We start from the raw sequence: 20,374 nt of genomic DNA, 5'->3' as shown, positions 1-20,374 counted from the left end.
CAAACTCCATGATCAGGACGAGCAGGTTGTGTTCTACATTCTCGAACCTAAGTTATCACAGCAAAAGTGAATAAGCCATTTGCAAGTTTCCCTCCCACTAAAATCAGGGATTCTAGCTTCCATTTGGGTTCAAAAGAATAAACCTCTTCACTAGGTAAGAATTTTAGAAAATTCCTCTAGTTAGACTAATGAGATGGAACATTCCACTAGCATCTTTTGCTTTGGGGGGTGAGGAGAGTTAAAAGGTATACTTCAGCGAGGTCTCCCATTTCTAAGCATTAAACTGAAGAGTTAGTCCTTTTCAATGCCCTATAGTTTTGCTATTTAAAGCCCGTCTTCTCATTTTTTGAGAAGGAAGGGCTATCTGACTTCCAAAGATACAAGGAACAGAAGTAAGTGCCAAAGTCGAAGTCTCTCTCTTTTTTTTTTTTTTTTTGGCCTTGTGTTCATCAAGAATAGAACACTGGAGGCTTGAAGATGATGCCATGGCTTTAAAATAGCTGTAAGAATGTCTTAAGGGGGTTGTTTGAACAACTGGGGGTACTTGCTTGCCAAACAGACAGCTTGCAAAGGCCACTTAAAAATTTGGACTCAGGGACGTGGCTGGATTTCTTTACCAGGGGCCACAAATGTATTTACTCATTGTTTACCAGTCTTTGCAGCAAGTCCTAAAGTCTCCGGAGGACCCACTTTCAGTGACTGTGTACGACTCACTTGATTCCAAGCATCTTCCTTCATTGTTTGATAAGTTTCATATTTTACCTCTTAGCTAATTCTCGCCTTGTCTAGTAAACTCTGTGGACATAGCAAACTTAGGCCAATATGTTTCATGTAGGATTCTTATAGCTCTTATTTGGATACTGAAGCCCAAGGCTCTAGTTCTTCATAAAGTGTCATTACATGCTGAATTGACCAGCCATATTAACTATTCTTAATACGTAGTTACTTCATATCTTCAGCACTTGAGTTAGAGTTTCTGTCCTTGGCTACTTACAGGGGGTAGGGCAAGGTAAAAGATGGAGGTTGGAGACTCTTAGAAGGTTGGAGACTGGGACCTTGAACCTAAAAGAATACAGGTGGGACTGGAATGTAAGAGGAGATGATGGAGAATAATGCTTGATTTTATTCTTAAAAACTATGGCTTTGGGCCTTAAAGTTGACCTCGTAATGGGGGAAAACACTGGTATCTTCAAGCTTCCCAGGAGGGAACTTTGTGTTGCTCCAATTAAAAAAAATAAATCAGTGGGTTTTGTAGCATAGGGTCAAAGTACCAGACAACCAAAGGGCCTTCAGAGTTCAGATACGATGAATGCTAACCTACTTATCACATGGGCACTTCAGATACCCTATGTCGGCAGGCCACATCCTGTTTAGTGTAGTGACTATTTGAAGAGGAAGTAACAGGTGGACAGTTGAAGAATCCTGCCTTCACGGCTACAGCCTCTTCCTTCTATATTCCGGAATTGCACACCCCCCAACAAAAGCCCATGCCTTTCACCTTGATCCATCTGACCAAAATCACAACAGGTATCTATTAAACAATATGGCAGAAGCAACTTCATCTTGGATTGTTGATCTCTGCCTAAGCCACAACCGAGGTGTCAACTGCCTTACTTATATTCCACGGGCAAGTGGAATGGGAGTCACCCACCGATCTGTCATCCACTTATCTCAAAATACCTCTTCATCCTCTTGCTCCCGCATTGGTCATTTAATCCCAAAAGGAATCCTGCCTTCTGCAGCAGACTCCGCACCTCATTTTGGAATTAGAGCATCTTCCCAGGAATTCACGCCTCCTATCTTCCCTTGCTTGCCCACATCCTGAGACTTGAGAGAAACGAGGCAATGGCCAACCTGATGGAAAACTTATTAAAGCCCCGTGCTACTTTTTCTTCTACCCAAATTCCCTATCTGCCCTTCATACTAAAAATGTCAGACATTTTCCATAGAAGGAATCCATGCCAGCCAGATTGAAAAATTAGAAGGTACTGCAGGTTATCCATGAAGTCACATTGGAACAGTGGTTTTTCAAATGTTAGCTTACATCAGAATCACCTGAAGGGCTTGCGGAAACATATTCCTGGACCCCACCCCCAGAGTTTCTCATTCGGCAGGTCTGGGAAGGGACCTGAGAATTTGCATTTTTAACAAGTTCTCAGAGGATGGACATGTTAACCCCACTGAGAACCACTACCTTAGAGTTCAAGAATGGCACTGAATGTTACCTCTCCAGCCCTCTTCGTGGAAGACTGTGTACACGTATAAAAGCAGAACATACTTAGCTCAAGGACAAGAAGCACTCATCCTGGAGCTACATATAATGATAGGACACGGAAAACAGAGACTTAAGCATGAAGAAGCAGAATTGGCAGAAATCTTAGCACAGGTTTCTAGATCAGGGAACAAATGAATGAGAAAAGGAACTTTCCCCTGAACAAGAGGAATTCTAGGTATAGGCTAAGTCAGCTTCTTTTACAAAATAAATAATTGGGGAACAAATATTAAGTGGTACCTTGTTCTCTTGGTACTTGGTTGTAAGAGAAAGTAGCCAAATTACAGGCTTAGTTATGCAACATCAAGGTCTGTATCACGTCGCTCCTATAGTTCATTAGAACGCTTGATTCTACTCAGGCTGTTTATAGAAGTTTATCCTAGAGGAATAGGCACAAACCGTGGGGAAGCTGCTTGGTTTAATTGTTTTAGCACTTGAAAAAAAAATGTACAGTAGTTTGAACACTCAGTCTTTGCAAGCCTCCACTGAGGTCCAAGGTTTCATTCATACGTACAAAATTAGTTTACAAATTTTTTGGCAATTTCATCTTAGTAACCCGTTTTATCCTATTGCCATTGTCCCAACCGTCGAAAAAGTTTACAATAATTTACATAGAAATATTTTCAAAGTGCTTAAGAATAGTGATTGTTTTCTGGGATATTTACAGATGGCCTATACAATGTATGTACAGGTGGTCTACACTATAGCACAAGTGTCATTGCTGGAATATGGCTTTCTAGGGAAAGTGCATATTTGGCCAGATGTGGCAATACTGTCTAGAAGTTCAAGGGTTAGATACTTGGTAACCACATCCAAAGCTGAAGTAGAATGTGGGCAGGGATATTTACAAAAGTCATATAAAAACGGTCAAGTAGACAAGCTTGATCCATGTAAAGATATCTTGATGTTCTTCCAGACTGGAGGAAGAAAGACTTCAGGCGTTGGCTCGGTTACCATTCCGAAGTGGGGGGAGGCTATTGGTCTAGACCTCAAAGGTCAAGACTCGTCTCAGAAGTCAAGCTAGATCATCATCTGTGCTTACAACTGATATCTGTGAAAGAGAAAGAGTACAAAATGAGCTTGGTGGTCACTCACTGGTAGTAACTCCAGTCTCTGAAATGAAGGACCTTGCTTTTGGGCTGGTCATTCAGAGACCAAAGGGGCATCCAAGGAAGTCAGATCTCAAAAAAGTATTGAGTTGTGTCCTTGATGCATTTTAACTTGAATCCATTGGTATCTACTTGGTAGACAGAGAAAACAGTGGAACTGATGCTGCCATTCTACTTAATGATCTTAAGTAGAATAGGGAAAAGACACATGTGTGCCATCAATTGACCACCATTCTTTGTTTTGCCCAAGAGCTTGAGAGAGGGAGTGCTGAGTACTTGTTCGGTTCACACTCTTCCCTAAGGGAAGGCCAAATACTCCAGTTGCGTTTCAACTGAAGAACAAGCAGCTGACTCTGCTGCTGAAAGGAAGCTAGCTATAGTAGGTGGGATAGGCCACTTCCAAGCATTTGGTATTGATGGCTAAACGAATCTCGCTTAATACACTGACTTTAAGCCAACTCCCCTATATAGGATGTGCTAATTTTTAAGCGTCCAGTAGACAGCGGCCTTAACAGTTCAAGTAGGAGCCACTTGGTTCATATAAGTTGGTACATACATTTTCCATAACCAAGAAATATCTCCAATAGTACAGTGATGACCTTAGATCGACTTACTTGCTCTATATGGGGCAGATGCTTAGCAACTGTTCTAACAGGCTAGACTGTCTACTCTCCGGGCGGTAGATGTATTTGGTGGCTCTGTGATCCCAATGGCTCTTTCCAGCCCAAGCAACCATAGCTTGAGTCAGCCGTCTCCTTTCCAGAAAGTCCTACAGCAAGCCATGGTGTATCAAGACACAAAGCTGACTTACTGCTGGGTACGTGTGTCCAACAGAAGCACTGTGTCTGCCAATGTCTATTGACAAGTCCTCTTCGGTAGTCTTCAAGTACACAGGATTGTCAAAGTTCATGCTTTTCATGTTCTTGTGCTGCCAATTCCGCCACATCAAATAGCCACCCACCGCTGCCATTGCCAAGAGCACTGAAAAAAGTGAGAAGGTGACTAGGCAGCCTCTAGTCTCAAAACGTCCAAAAAAAAGGGTCATGTTCAGGGATCGGTGATAGGTGACATGAGTACAAATTTTAGGTTTTAGGAAGTTGGCATGGCTAAATGGTGGAAGATAAATGGGTCAGGAGCTTGAGACAAGTTCAGACCAGCGGGTAAGTGTCACTCTGTGGACTGGTGCTAAGTTCCACACAGCCATGTGGGCGAGTGTGGAGTCCTGGGCCCCTTCCTGGGCCAATTGAATTAAAATTGCACAAGTTTCTGGAGGGCTTTCCAAGTGTTCCCCGAGGCGTGTTAGCTAGGCTTAGAATCCAGTATTTGAGGACAAAGTGACCCTTTTAGCCCAGTGCTTTAGAATCCTCATGCCCAAAAATTGCTCTAAAAGTTCTTTCCCCGGAGTTTAATAATTCTTAACCATTTTTAATTTACCCTGTACAAGTCCTCCAACTCCTCAGGAAGGCATTAAAGTATCTGTATGTCTCCCCTGTGTGACGCATCATATACATTTCAAAGAGGGGAATAGACCTGTGTTCTTTACCTAAAGGGACGTGTTGTGAAAGGGGAAGAGCCAGACTAACAACTGTGAAGTAGAGAGCAATCAGCACCATTCATGGAATAGCTGAGAATTTACCACTGCGAGTCACTGTGCTAAGTATACCATCGAAGAGAAAGGTATGGACTCCGTGTGCCATGCTGGGGACAGAGTGAATGTGGTCAATGTTACGAGTACTGTGACCATGGGAGAGGGGTCTCTCTCTAGACGGATGAGAAATGTCCATCTGGTGGGTGGTGAACAAATTCATCAGACCCAGATACGTAGGGAATGTACTTACAGAGAGGAAGGATGGCCCAGGCAGCAGAAGTGCCTTTCGGAGGAACAGTGACCTCCGTTACCGCTGTGGTCACATTGATCCCTACAGGAGAAGAAAAGGAATCGGTTTAGATGGACCTGAATTCAGACTTAGAAATGTATCCGTCTGGCGGAGCACCTCATACCCGGTGCTCGTTACTGATGTTTAGTATCTACTGCTGTGTATACCAGGAGCAACTGGTCTACAAGTATTTGAGAGGCACGGGCTAGAACAGCTATTTCACTAACAGTTTGCTAATAGAAATCTTAATAAGTCAGAACAGGCTAAGAATTGCAGGCTCTAAGTCTTTGGAGTTCAAATGCATGTTACCAATCAGGGGCAGAATGAGTAGTTACAGGCTGCATTAATTACATAAGCAATAAATACAGGGAGTGTGGCTGTTAGTTGAGATTCACAGTTGGCAGTACTGGCCCAGTACCTCCAGGAGCTAGTCCACTAGTTGGCGAACTTTCTATTGTGTTGAAACCCTTTGTCTCTCTGTAAGTCACAGTAGTTGCAGTACCTGAATTACAAAGACCAAGAACCTGGTTAATGCCAAGGTTCCAGAGTGGCTAGCTGTTTCGTCCAGATAAATCCTGAGAATGGTTACTTAACACCACGGGAGACAGACAAATCACTGCTGAGCTAAAGTTGCATGGCCAAGGCTGAAAGAAAGTCTTCATGCAAAACCAAAGACACGTAAGACTTGGGACAGAACAGTCAGCATTTGGAATCTGACAATTCAAGAAGATGCACAGCCACACTTACCCCTGTCAGCACCATCCTGGAAGTTACAAGAAACGCTCTCAAAACCAGATTAGCAAACGTACTATTCTTACTGTCAGATTGCCTTGCAATGACTTTCTTAGTAAACTGACCTAATCTCTGCAGGGACTCCTTAGTGAGCTAATAAAAGCCTCACACTGCAAATTCCTTGCTCACAAGAAGTGACTTTAATTTGCCACGTAATGAAAAGCTAAGGACAAAAGATGAAAGTCAAGTTTAAATGTGAGTAGGAGATGGCATCGCCCACTGGGGCCGTAGGGGTTCCTGTAATGATGGCCTCTTGGGAGGAAAATGTTAAGACTCGGTTTAGTTATCTGCGAGTTGGCTAGCTCAGTGCTGTTACGGGCCTCACTGGTACAAATCAGTATAGTCGCAATCAGTCTTGAGTCAGCTACAGACTCGCCTGATGCTGACGTGAGTTAGAAGTCAGTTCTGAAGTACAGACATGAAACCCTGGCGTGCAAGTAGCAGATACATTCCCAAATCTATTCCAAGAATCAGAACAGAATTCTTTAAAAATCCAGGCTGGTTTTATGGCTAGCGTCTTATTCTGTTGCCTACTGTTGTGTCCCGTTGGTGGTTGTAAAGGAAAAAGCCTTACTGTGGCACTCCCGGCCGTTTTCCTCTAGATTGTACCCATTGGGACAGGAACAGGTATACTTTGGAGAGTGATCGTTAATTTGTGGTGCTGGCAGGCACAGGTATTCACATCCTCCATTCTCCATGTCTTCTTCACACCAATTTTTACCTATTGAGAAATAAAAGTCCTTTAAAATAGGTATTCTGGTGCCTACTATACATGGAGCCCTGTTCTAGATGCTGAAGACATGAGCCCTTGTCCCCAAGGAGATGAAACTTGTCTATCTGTCAAACCTTGGAGCTCAACCAGTACAGTGAAGAAAAAATATAAGGGTACAGGAAGCATGCTCTAAGGATACCACAGATCCAAAGAAACTTGTGGGAAGTCGCATAAGGATTATGCCTTGAACAGGTGGGTGGTGAGGGAGCAGGCGGGGGAAGGAGGTACCCACTACTGGTCCAAAGCTTAGAGTGAAGACTCAAGGGAAGGAGATTAGCATGTTCTCCTTCGTCTTTGCTTTGCCTTGCTCCCACAAAGTGGAAGGAACCCAGCTACAGGGAGGTTTAAGGCTTTCTGTTACATAGAACCAGTCAAGTATTTTGAGCAGGAGATAGTATGAACAGATGTGGTTGAGGATCTTCATAGACGATGTGTCATGATGGGGAGGCAGAGAAAGTTTCTGGCATAAAGCTACTTTTGATGATAGTACAATCATCTTAGTATAAGAGATTGACGGCCAAAAGTTATGGAAAGCCTGAAATAAAAGACTGAACGCTGAGGGTTGGAAGGGAACACATGAGTTGAAGTTCTACAGCTCTCGAGGAAGTCAGAAATTAAAAAAAAAAAAAAACATCAGCTTTGAAGTGTTTGAAGTGAGGGGAAGGAAGGGAAATTTTCCATTATAGAGCAAGTTGAGTTGCTAAAGAGCTACCAATACCCAAGCAGGTACTAAGTCATGCTGCTGTCCTTACAGTGGCCTTGCCAGGCCGTGCTCATCCACATTACCTGATGGCTGTACAAGTTCATGATAGACAATGATGTCTTGGGCATCATTAAGGTTGTTAACGAGAGTGGCCAGCTCTGATCCAGTGAATTTATTGGCCCCATAGACTGCTTCATTTTCCCCATCGATCCAGTAGACACGATCCTAAAACAGAACACCCAAACGAGTATGTGTAGTACCTGGGATTAACACAAGTCATTATCTGAAGTCATCATCATTTACTTGCAATTTAATGGACCAAATTTATTGAACACTGGTCTGGGACACTGGATGTCCCAGACTATAAAAGATGCAAGTTGAGGTTTCTTAAAGTGCCGTAAGAAATCAGCATAGAATTTGTCCCATGTTGTAAGTGTCCAACCCCCTCTTCTCGCGTGCCTGTTCTTTCTCCCCCAGGAAGCTACAGTAACTCAGAGGTACACACTTAGACACGAGGCACACATCTCACCTCAAATATCGTTAGTGCGAGAGGATGAGCTAGGAACTCCAGAGACTTGAGGACAATCCTACGATCTTGGCCATTCAAGTCCACGCTGGACAACATGTGCAGCTTGGAGTCGAGCCAATAGAGACGGCTCTTTATAAGGTCTGGGGAAGAAAAGAATTGTCAAGGCACGATAAGCTGTCACGGCTCTGGCTCCCATTGAAAATATCCAAAAAGTCCAACATTCTACACTCATGGGTTCCTTCCCCAGCCCAGATTCGTAAGGGGGTCCCACAAACCTTGTGAAGCAGCTGGCAGATTCTGTACACATATTCATTCTGGGAGACTAAGGGAGTGCCTAAGGTTCTCCAAGGAGCTTCCTTGAGAAATGTTACATTATATAGAAGTATTAAGCTAGCGTGTTGTTCTGCCCCTACGGGATGAGAGTTTCCAAGGCCCAAGTTCAGGCTTCCCTGAATTCCTGTCACCTATTGGGTCCAAATGGACATAAAAGCTAGCGGTGGTGCAGCAAGTAATTTGTTAAGTCCACTGTCCCACTTGAATTGCTCAGTTACTCTCTTCCAAAAGTCCTGCTACAAAGGGAACCATAGAGAACTGTCTGCCATAGTGCAGAAAAAACTGTAGAGAGAAGCGAAAACTGCAGAACTGGCGGTCAAGGAAGGAAGAACATACGTACCAAGGGTAATTCCATTAGGCCATTGGATGTCCACTGTCACCAGAGGCCGTCTATCAAATCCATTCATGCCCGCTTTTTCTATTTTAGCGGGTTCTCCCCAGTCTGACCAGTAAACAAAGCTGGGAAGAGTCAAATGAGATTAGCCTCAGCGGTGTGGAAGGCATAAACTCGTAGTTTGCGACACACATTTAAAGAATGAATAGAAAACTCGAGAGACGATCAGTGACAATTCAGGGTCTAAATTATGTTCTGGGGAAACAAAAGTGAACACTGAGAAATCTACAAGCCCATTATGGACTATATTAATCTATATAAGTGTGGTACTTATATTTCAACCCCAAGTCACAGGTTAGGTCTTTCTTTTCCAAAAGGCCAATTCTTTCAGAGGACCCAAAAACAAATACATGCTAAGTTTTAGGGTAGGGGCTGGCTGATTATGTTCTAGTGAGGATTCATGGGGGTCAACAGTGGGTACTACAGGCTCAGTCAACTTCCCCAGCTGCTTCCCTATATTATTTAGTGGCAATTTAGGGAGATGTCTCTGTGAAGTGTTGCTAGACAGGTCCATTTATTTCCCCCGGACTCTCAGACAACTTGGACATGTAGATGAAAGCTTTGAGGTATTGTGGTTACCACAATCCCCCGACTCGTGCTGGTACTTGGGTTTGCTCATTGGGAGCTAACGTAACAAAGAATTCAGACAAAAATTAAAAATCACTCGGAAAGAAGGTGGGTGGCCACAAGGGCTCAGGTACAGCTTTTGGTGCATGTCACAGCAGACCTGTCATTTCATTAATGTCAAGCAGTGGTCATACAGCCAGGGAGGGCCTGTGGTACAGTCCACCATGGCATCGCTGACATCTTGAACTGGATAATTGTTTGTTGTGGGGAGCTGAGTCTACGGCCACACCACCCTGAACGTGCCCTACCTCGTCTGTTGTGGAGAGCTGATAAGTCTTGGGATTTCAGTACTATTTCAGCCACGGGGATAGCTCCTGGCATACACAGATAACATCCAAAAGGCTGTAAGATGAAAAGCAGACTACAAACCCAGACAGTGGGTCCACAGCTATGGAGGCAGGCTCCCGCAAGTCAGAGTTAAACAGGAACTTCCTCTTGGCTCCATCTAGGGTAGCTACTGAAATAGTCTTAGAAGCCGCATCCGTCCAGTAGATGGTCTTGTACACCCAATCAACAGCAATGGCTGCAGGATTATAGACATTGTCGATCATTTTAACATGTCTACCAACCTTGTCATCAATTGAGGCACTGAAACAGAATAGGTCACAAGAAATTTAAGAGTTTGACACCATCAGAGCCTGGAGAATGGACTTTCTGTTTACAAAATGGTCAACAGCTTTGTTCAGAAGAAACTCTAGTAACACCACAGCTCACCACTCAGATTATTTCACTATGCCTCTTACTGGTCCTACACAATACTGTCCATTATTTAGTTGCTGTTACGTATTCGATATGCAAGAATGACCCATTTCTAAGTGAAGCTATTTGTTTCAGGAACCATCGTCTGCGTTTCCATAGTTGCGGTTAAGAAAAAGCTGTCACTACCATTTCTAGCTTATAGCAGCTATGAACAATTGTCAGTTAACTAGAGAGAAAGGGGTGAAAATAGGAAAAGTTAAGATGTGCTTTGTGATAATCCTATAGCTATAGCCACCTTGTACTTGACAGATGATTTAGTTTCTAAGGAGGAACTGATAGTCATATAATAGTTGGAGAATCAATCAGCGTTCAGATTTAAGAGTCCCAGCTCATTAGATACTAGGTTGGAGCTACAAATTCCTCCAAACCTTCCCAAAGACCAAGTGACAAGGATTTGATGTCGAGACACCATGCACAGAACTGAAGTTACCTGAAGATGGCCTTTTGGCTTAGATCAGCCCAGAACAGCTTCTGAGCAGCGATATCCACATCCAGAGCCACTGTGTTTCTTAGCTGTTCAACTAGTTGGATGTATTCTTTCCTCTCCAAGCCAATCTTCCGGATGTCTCTTCGATTAGTGAAGATCAGACTTGGTTCTTTGCCTGCGAGAGAGGAGTCAGGTTTATTTGGTTTTGCTGTAAGAAGGCAAGGTCCTTCTGAGTCAGCTCCTCCTGGAGGAGGAGCACTTGTAAAGTAAGGGCAATGCTAAACACCTGAGGAATATTCTTGCTGCACTCCGTGTTCCCTGGGACTGCAAGTACTTCCCACCATCGAAAAAGGCCGTCCTGGGGTCACAGCACTCAATGGGAGGGTGGCTGATGGGTAAGTTACTTACTGGGATTGCGCTCAAGTCTGGGAAGCAGAGAGTAAGCAAACCTGGGAGGTGTTCAGGGTGTCAGACGCAAAAGAAACTGACTAAGGCAGGTGTCTGGGGAAACGATCGTCTGTTTAACCTATGATACTGCACTGTGAGTCAGTAGCACGGTTCCCAAGTACAGATAGTCCCCAACTTAGGACTTTTTAACCTTACGATGGTACAAAAGGGGTTTGGTTTCTGTAGAAACCACACTTTGAATTCAGAGTTTGGATCTTTTCTCGGGGCCAGGGAGAGGTGCTACCAACCTCTCTTGGGATGTTTTCTCATGATACTGCGCAGGAGCTCGGGGTCAGCCCCGCGATTACACGAGTGACCAACCGATCCACCAACGCCCATCTGTACCCATAAAACCATTCTGCTTTTTACTTTGAGTACGGTACTCAATACGTGACAGGAGCTACTCGATACTTGATGATAATACAGGCTTTGTGTTAGATGATGTTGCCTAACAATAGGCTAATGTAAGCGTTCAGAGCACATTTACGGTGGGCTTGGCGAAGCCACGCGACTTGGCAGGTTAGGTATGTTAAATGCATTTTCGACTTAGGATATTTTCAGCCTACAACGGGTTTATTGGATTGTGACGTCATCGTAAGTCAAGGAAGAGCTGCACTGTTTTAATTCCATATTGAGTTGACTCTTGGAGTCACTGGCTGTAGCTTTCGTAAGCACTTGCTCCTAAGGTACCAGAGCAACACGAACCCAAGTCCATTTACCTACTGCCTTGCACACGCCAGTGGCAAGATCCATCTGATATCCTCGACTACATTCACACTTGTAACCGCCTTTTAGGTTGATACAAATTTGGCTGCAGATTCCCGGGTTTTGGCATTCGTCAATGTCTAGGAGGGAAATTAGAATCAGTCTTGCTGTGCCTAGATGATACAGAGATACACAGTCTTTTCCAAGCCCCCCCCCCGACCGCCACCCCCCCTGACCCCGGCCAGGGCTCAGGCTCCCTCCCTGACTCACCTCCACAGATTTTCTTATCTATCAGTTCAAACCCAGCTGCACAGTCACACGCGTACCCTATAACAAGGTCCTTGCAGATGTGTGAACAGCCACCGTTATTAACCAGGCATTCATTGACATCTGAAAAAGGGACTGGAGTTACTCAGCACCTTACTCCAAATTGGTGTCTGCCCTGATGAACATTCAACCTTGGGGCTTTGTGATAAGGTATCTAGTTTGTCTGGCCCAACCCATGATTTTCTTCCTCAGATCTAATAATCTGTCTTCAAGGTATGCATCTCGGAGGGTTTCAGGGGATAGAAAACCCGTCTCCTTGGCAAGTTACTAGTTGGCTAAGTAGTACTTAGTCAATTTCCCTATTGTTGATCTGTCATTTATAAGGAGGTAAGACTGTGTACCAGTTTGTCACTGCTTCGACTTCTAAGGCATAAAAATGCCACTCTGAAGCCCAACCACTGAAGTCGGTTCACTACAAGTGGTTTAAGCAGGCACTGTACGGGTCTGTGTGGCATTAACTGTGGGCCAGGTCATTGGCCTTCCCCACCCTGTACTCAGGCCACTGGGGTCCACTTACGACATTCTTTGAGGGGCTCGTCACTCCAGTCCCTGCAGTCCTGCTCCTGGTTACATACTTTACTGATATCTATGCATTCCCCGCTTCTGCACTTGAACTTGCCAGGGCCCAAGCACTGATTGACTACAGAGAGAAACACAAAAGTGAGATTCCATGGTGGGGCCGCTCAGAGCAATCCTGCGACTCACCCCCAGGACGCGAGACCCTTACCGTTTTTGCAGTTGACTTCATCAGAGCCGTCCACGCAGTCTCGGATACCATTGCACTGCCTGCTGCCGTGGATGCAGCTTCCGTCCTCACACTCAAACTGGTCAGGGCGGCAGGTTCGCGAAGCTGCAGGGCGGGGGGAGGCAAGACCATGGGATGGTCAGCCAAGCCGTCCCAGCCGAGGCATGGGGGAGGAGGGGGAGGAGGGGGAGGAGGGAACAGGCCCTACTGATAAGAAGGCTACGTACGACAGTTGACCTCGTCGCTGCCGTCTTTGCAGTCGGGGTCCCCATCACACCGCCACTTCTTGTGGATGCACTCGCCCGAGCCGCACTGCGTCTCGCTGGCGGGGCACTTGGTGTGCATCCGCGGCTGGCGGCCGCACTGCTCCAGGGACTCGTCGGACTGGTCGGAGCAGTCGGCGTCGTCGTCACACACCCAGCTGAGGGGGATGCACGAGGACGTGCTGCACTGGAACTCGTGGGCGCCGCACGTCGGGGGCGCGCAGTCCAGCTCGTCGCTGCCGTCGCTGCAGTCATCCTGGGCGTTGCACACGAAATTCCTGGAGATGCAGCGGCCGCTGGAGCACGTGAACTCATCGGGGCCACACGTGATGTTGCCTGCGGAGAGACAGTGGGCTCCGCTGAGCACGTGTCCCGCAAGTGCTTTCCAGACTCTGGTCCCACAGTGTGGCATGCGGGATCTCAGATCACGAGCCCTAGCTTTCCAGCTTCACTAAAAAGCTAATGTGGATCTCTATCAATATCCAAATTCGTGGAGTATCTAGCAAGCCGTCCCGGTATGTACAAGAGGCAGGGACTCTTGGATACGAACAGAAATAAAGGACCAAGAAAAGAGTTGAAGACTCTTAAGTTAACTGGAGAGGAGAACCACAATCTATTGGTAACTTAAAGCGACGGATAACTTGAACGAGAAAGGGGCAGTTCACTCTGAAAGGCAAAGACTCAGTTATCTCTCAATGGAGAGACCACGGATCGGATGGTTAGCTAAAACTATTGTGTACCAGGTACACAGGCAAGACACTCGCAATAAGCATTATGACACTGTCACCAAAAAGAAGTCATCATGTTATACTACCACACATGGTTCCTTCTCTGCTGGTCCTTCACATGAGGATCCGGAATCACGGGTCTTAAATATTTTCAAGTGTTAGAAAGTCATTGCTAGGGCTAGAATCTCAATCTAGCAGCCCGCTAGGCTGATAACGATAAGCCAGGCAGACTAGCCAGTTTGTGCTTGGATTCAGATTCCTGCCGAATGAAACAAGGTCACAGTTTGGTGGTAATTAGGGTAGAAACCACGACACTCTTGGGAAGCAAAGTCTAGATTAAAGAGGGAAACTCTGGGCAGCTCCCGGGCTTACCAAGCCATAAAAGCTCCATTCTAAGATTGAACACCAAAACTCACTGGACTAGGTGTGGTGATATTGACCTTGGAAGTCGACTTGTACACACGCAAGATGGACGTTTCGACCGCAAACACCCTCAGCTCACTTACTCTGCTGCATCAGGAGGCCCGTGCCCGTCAGACCTGGGAGGTGCAGCTTTCTGGGCCCTATAAAAGGGCGGTAGCTTGAAAGAGTGCTCAGAGCAGTGTTTGTTCAACCTAGGTATTTTCCCAGGGCCTGGCCTGAGACATGCGGCACTTTATTACACATTTTCCAGGAACAGACACGTGAAAGCATGGGAAACCGAGCTCGTTTTTACAGGCAGGGACCGTGAGAAGAGACAAAAGTACCATCGGTGGGATGGAGTTTTCTTTGGGCACGTGCTGGCAAGATGTGAACGAACGTTTGTGCACCAAGTTACCCTTGGGAAAGGTCGAGCTAGAATCTAGCGTGGGCGTGGGGGGCTACGAAAGGCTGGTATGATGTTCACGTAATTTATTCCAATCAGCAGACCCACTGGAGACCGAGGAATAGGCTTTCTGGCCCTAGTCCCCTCCTCGTTTCATCGAGCCCCAGTGAGGAAGGCCCACGACTTCCTGTCCTGACGGAGACTGGAGCCCAATGCACAATTCTGTGGCTTCACTGAGCTGCTTCTAAACGCTCGTGCCCTGAATGACTTACCTGCTTCTCGCTATCTGCCTAGAAGAAACCCCGAAGCAAGCCGTGGTCAGTTACCATGGGAACGTGTGGCCGAGTTTCAGGGCAGTGAGGAAAGCCAAGGAGTCGAGCAGAGAGTGAGATCACGGAAAAGCGCGTCAACGGAGCTGTTCTCTTCACGCTCCGGGGAGCTTCCCTGCCCACCCTTGAGAAAAGGGGTCTCTGGGATACAAGCCACTCCACACTGGTCTTCTTACCACAGTTCTCTTCATCTTCTCCACTGTCACAATCGTGTTCACCATCACATCTCCAGGACACGGGGATACACTGAGTGGAGCGGGCGCCACAGCTGATTTCATTAATGCGGCATGTTCTCATATCTGTTGACGATATACAGTCTCAAAAGAGCCTCCAAACTCATCAGGGCAAAGCTGCTGTTCCTGTGCTGCCTGTGAGTGGTCACACCTGCACCTCAGCGGCCTGGCCGGCGGATGCGATCGGACCTACCGTGGCGGAAGCCCGGGGCGGCTCGGGAGCCCTGCCAACCTGTGCCACCTGGCAGTGCACCTGAGAGCCTGGACCGTGTTACTCCTTCAGGGTTCCATGGCGCGCTCAGTCCTGGCTTTTGTTTTACTTGGCATGGTTAGGCTTACTGGCCGGCCTGCTCCTTGACCTTTTTTTTTTTTATATCGGGTATCAGATAAGGTCACCCGATGCCAACTTCATTAAAGGCTGGAAGGTCTAACACCTGTGAAGTCTTCCTTTGACTAGATTCCTTTATAGGCTTCTTCACAACCTACTTTAGACTGGCAAAACAGGGACGGCTCCTGCAGGTTGACCTCACCGGGCCATCCTCAGGGCCACGTCTTGGCGGAACCTGTCTTTACCTGTGGGGACTTACCTGCCTTGACCAATGTTCTGATCGCTCCCCTTATTTCTTGCCTAGAAAACTGAGATGGACACGTTTAGCTTCCTTTCTGCTTCACTGTGTTTTGTAAATCCTATTCCAGACCTAAACCTCGCTCCTATTGGGACTGCGTGTTCAGTGCTTTCACAGGTCTCTCCTGCTTTGAAATGAACGCCAAGACATGCTTCACCACGACAGTCAAAGGATCCCAATTTATCTGTCCCAAATCCTCCTCTTCTGTGATGTCACAGACCGTTTCCTGAATATCAGCCCAAGGACACAGATAGACCTTTGAATACCTTTGAGGTTTCTCTTATTTAAGAACAAGGTGTAAGCTTTACCCTACTTCAATAACCTTAGGTAGCAGGTTTGTTAAAAATCACGATGTCCCCCTATATTTAGCCACCGTACCCCATCAGTAATTGATTTTTTTTTTTTCCCAATCGCCTAAACTGTGCATCTAAAAGCTTATCCTTGGCGCAAGTGGTCCCTCATATAGCTCAGCTTCCAGGACCACAGTGCCATCTGCTCGGAGTCCTGATTACCAAACATTTGCAATCTATGCACCTAGTCAAGGAGTTCTTCATCAAATCTGCTGGCTTCCGTCGTAAATATTCAATAGTGAAGCTACCCAAGAGGACGTGAGTCTTGTTAGACTAGGGAGAACATTCTTTAAAGGACACAGATCGAGTGCTCGTGACTCGATTGACCTTGGAGTCAAAGGGCCTACACATCACGGTCGGCAAAGGGAAACTACAACCAAGTTTCAGATGAAACCATACTTGGAGCTCTGAGACACAAACCAGCCTGGAAACGTTAAGGTCCAAAGCAGTCACTCACGGCACTGTTCGGGGCTTTCGTCAGAGCCGTCTTCACAATCGGGATCTCCGTCACACTGCCACCGGCTGGGGACACATTGGCCATTGTTGCAAACAAAGTCCGACTCGGCACATGTCTTCTTCACTACAAAAGTGTATTTGCAGGGTTAAAGTGGAAGTCACCCAAGAGCTTATATTCCCATGGGGGGTAAAAATGAATGCTGGTACGTTGGCTTCTAACAATAAGGCTGAGTCAATTGGCTCTCAACTGACAGCATCCAGGAGAACACTAGAAAAACCTATTTTCACTTTTCCAGAGGAGAAAGGGGCCCACTTGAGAGAGCTGGAGGGGACAGAAGTCACGGTAAGGTTGCTCATTACCTGACAGCTCAGGGATACCTCCTAATGAACTTCTTGCAAGTTTCATATTGTTGAGTGTAAGTCATAGTTTCATGCTTTTATGCATTTCTTCCAAGTCACTCAAATAACCTCCTAAGGTTTAAAAGCCAAACATTCCATCCTATGACTGGATCACAGTACAATTGTTCTAGGGGCTTCTCTAAACAGCCCACGGGTTTAGTGTAGAGTTGGGACACGCTTCAGGACTGAATACTGTCACTCCTACAGGTCTGTTGGGGTGGAGGAACCCGCCCAGGAAGAAACAGAAAAAGCTTAAACAGGAGGACAAAAGAAGTCACATTTAGAGTCCTAGAGACAGACTAACATCGACTGACTGAAAGTCACCGAAGCTGCTGTGGAAGCTACCAGTCTCTTTGAGGCCTAGGGTGAAAGTCGCCTATAACAAGGTATCACGTGTCTGTGAATTCCTACTAGGGCAGGACTTTTCTCCTAGAATTTTGGTGACTCAGGTTGTTGTCCAAATAAGGAAAATCTCAGGAGGAAGGGGACACTGTTAAATACCAGGAAGATCAGCATAAACCTGGACTCTCTTAAACCAGCCGGGTGGCTTGGTCACCTTCTCCACAAGGGAGTCAGAGAGAAAGAGGAATCTCAATAAGCAGCCACACAGGGTGTTCTAGGCTCATCCTTCCCAGGCTATGTTGTTCTTCTCTCATGTGCCTATACTTTCTACCTAAATTTCCAGTTTAAGATCTTCTCAAACGAATATTCTGTACTGGTAAATCAGCATAAACCCCATTAATTTGCTAAAAACTTGAAAGGGACTGCTTCAGGTCCAGGGTTTGAGCTACATACAACTTGCAGGGTGTAGGGGACGCCAAAGTACAGGGCCGTTCTCGTTTCGCCTCAGACACCGTGCGGCAGGGGAAATCGTGACTATGGTCAATTCCGAGAACTCACATTGTGGTGATGAATCATGATGATCTGAAACGGATTATTCATCTCCTTGAATTGTGTAGCCAAGGAAACAAGAAAAGCCACATTGGCTCTTGGATTCGCACCTGTTTGTAAAATCCCTGAAACACTCAAACCCCAGTATTAATGGTGAAGGCCATATCCAGGGCCCATGTGCTCCCGCGCATGTAGGAAGGTGCTAGAACATCCATAGAGCTGCTTGCTGCAATTCAACCTGTGATGGTCCTCAGGAAGAGGAGGCAGGAAATGGCTTTAAGGAGACCACACTGGTTTGAAGACTGATTAAAATGGTACAGGGATGGGCAAGAGGGGAGACCGTGCAAAGTGTGACGGCAAAAGATAAACAGGGACAGACAAATTGCTTGAGTTTGTCTCTCTCCATTCTGAACACAGTCTGGGAGGGTCAAGAAAGGCTGTTGGAATGGGACCTGAAGAGGTGGATAGAGATTCAGGTGTGCCACCGGGAAGGAGGGCTACCTGTTTCCTCCTCGGAGAGCTAAAGTTACTGATTAATCAGATCAGCCCAACACTTGTAAAACAATGAGTTACTGAGACCCACAGAAGCACCTGGCTTCTGGAGTCTCGCCTTCAACTGACTGAAAATGCTGGTCGACACGCTGGAAAGAAACAGCCCTGCTGAAATTGCAACCAAGTTCAGCATCAAGAGGCTGGAGAGGAAGAATACTACAAGGCTTTCTGAGTTTTAAGCATTTCTGCTGCCTTTTTCTTCCGGGGAGGAAGATCTCAAAACAAGCATTCAGAGCTTCCCTGAGCAGGGCTCCCATGTTCCTTCTCTACCTTCAGAACCATGAGGCAGAGACCAATTCTGGCCAAGGATATATTTCATTTTTACCACCTCATGTGATTGTGAGTGATAACTACATCTACCTCCTCAAATCTTCTCAATCTTCCTGGTGTGTGTCTGGAAGTTACTGAGGTGGAGACTATTTTTAGGAAAAGCCAGTGGTGACCCCTAAGAGGCCCCAGGTTAGGTGCTACCAAGTTAGATGGTAAAAGGAGGCTTCTGGAAAGAACAATGAAAGACAAAGAACAATGGGTCTTGCCAAATATACATTTGGGAATGCAGGAAGAATTGTTACTTTGCAAAAGAAGAGTTGCCAAGAGGGAGTCCTTGCAGGGAGATACTTCGTGAAGGATTTATTTCACCTACGTAACCTAGCAGTGGCAAGAACTCCATGTCTTGTAGGATAGACTAAAATCCCAATTTTAGGGTGTAAATAGGGGCATATTTTTTTTTCAACGTTTATTTTTGGGACAGAGAGAGACAGAGCATGAACGGGGAAGGGGCAGAGAGAGAGGGAGACACAGAATCGGAAACAGGCTCCAGGCTCTGAGCCATCAGCCCAGAGCCTGACACGGGGCTCGAACTCACGGACCGCGAGATCGTGACCTGGCTGAAGTCGGACGCTTGACCGACTGTGCCACCCAGGTGCCCCTAAATAGGGGCATATTGATGCCAGGAAGACTCTTGGTCCTGAGACTGGAGATGAGTTTCTTCCCTGAGACTAGAAAGGACTTTCTGTTGCTTCGAAATGAGCTGCTAGTCCCTATTTCGATGTACAAACACCTATGCTATTGCTCGGTGAGCTCAAGCATAAGATCGTCTGCCATGATGCTTAGGCTATGCCATTTTTGTAATGATGCATGAAAAAGCAGAGAAAGGCATAACGAGATGGCAATTGATGCAATCTACATTTGGCTTCTATTTTTCTTGTGTGTTTCTAATTTGTACAGCGGACATGTGTATATAACATCTTTTAAGAGGCAAATGACAGTGTTGTCCCCGGCATTCGTACACAACATCGTTTCAGGATTTTTATACCACAGAACAAAGGGATCAAAAAGCAAACTGGGGCATATATTCAGGGTACCTCCATGCCACCTTGATATGTATTTCTCAGCTGTGGTGGGTCAACATGAGGGTACACAGATTGCATAGGGGCATTTCTCACAATGATCTTTGGATAGATGCTGATCAATGCTTATGATGGTATATCCCCACTTTCCTGGGGAAAGACTGTCTTCCACTCTGCTTAATGCTTTAGAATTATCCGTTGTGGTAGGTAGAGAATTAAAAAAAAAAATCCTTATCATATTCTGTACTGTGATGTATGATCTGCACTGGCCTGTATTTTCTATGCCGGGAGTTTATTAACCTTATAAAACCTTAGGGGATTTCTTACTGCTCGTGGCTTGCTTTATTTTCAGGGGTGGGGATCAGAGCCATTTGAGAATTAAATAAAAGGAAGTCTGTTCCAAGCAAGCTTCTGTCTGTCTCTGCTTCGGGTCCTGGGGTCCCCTCTCCTTGCTTCCTCTACCACATGTTTGCCTGATCTACAAACAGGTCCTGTCATTTGAAAGCACCTCCACTTTATCTTCCACGTCCCACACTCAGGTTGATAGCCCCATGTCAAACATTCAACTATATTCC

General features: G+C 46.0%; 1 protein-coding gene across 6 annotated transcripts in view; it reads right to left on the bottom strand.

Moving 5' to 3' along the window:
- Positions 1-437: 437 nt before the first annotated feature.
- VLDLR (very low density lipoprotein receptor) overlaps positions 438-20,374 on the bottom strand; it is a 33,499-nt gene continuing 13,562 nt past the window's right edge. The window contains exons 4-20 of one of the 6 annotated variants that reach the window (XM_040449436.1): positions 16,610-16,732; positions 15,120-15,242; positions 13,046-13,417; positions 12,801-12,923; positions 12,591-12,713; positions 12,017-12,136; positions 11,761-11,886; positions 10,598-10,769; positions 9,778-9,996; positions 8,728-8,846; positions 8,055-8,194; positions 7,609-7,750; positions 6,625-6,771; positions 5,677-5,760; positions 5,220-5,300; positions 4,193-4,362; positions 438-3,323 (exon numbers count right to left, since the gene is read on the bottom strand). In XM_040449436.1, coding sequence (XP_040305370.1) covers positions 3,288-3,323; positions 4,193-4,362; positions 5,220-5,300; positions 5,677-5,760; positions 6,625-6,771; positions 7,609-7,750; positions 8,055-8,194; positions 8,728-8,846; positions 9,778-9,996; positions 10,598-10,769; positions 11,761-11,886; positions 12,017-12,136; positions 12,591-12,713; positions 12,801-12,923; positions 13,046-13,417; positions 15,120-15,242; positions 16,610-16,732 — 2,420 coding nt within the window. In that variant the 3' untranslated portion in view covers positions 438-3,287. The remainder of the gene's footprint in view (positions 3,324-4,192; positions 4,363-5,219; positions 5,301-5,676; positions 5,761-6,624; positions 6,772-7,608; positions 7,751-8,054; positions 8,195-8,727; positions 8,847-9,777; positions 9,997-10,597; positions 10,770-11,760; positions 11,887-12,016; positions 12,137-12,590; positions 12,714-12,800; positions 12,924-13,045; positions 13,418-15,119; positions 15,243-16,609; positions 16,733-20,374) is intronic. The other 5 variants (XM_040449440.1, XM_040449439.1, XM_040449438.1 and 2 more) reach the window with 5 other exon arrangements.

This window comes from Herpailurus yagouaroundi, unplaced genomic scaffold (assembly GCF_014898765.1).
Source record: "Herpailurus yagouaroundi ecotype Mexico unplaced genomic scaffold, PumYag 199, whole genome shotgun sequence".
NCBI classification, from domain to species: domain Eukaryota; kingdom Metazoa; phylum Chordata; class Mammalia; order Carnivora; family Felidae; genus Herpailurus; species Herpailurus yagouaroundi.
The sequence above is the reverse complement of the archived record's forward strand: the minus strand, read 5'-3'. Positions and strand labels throughout refer to the sequence as shown.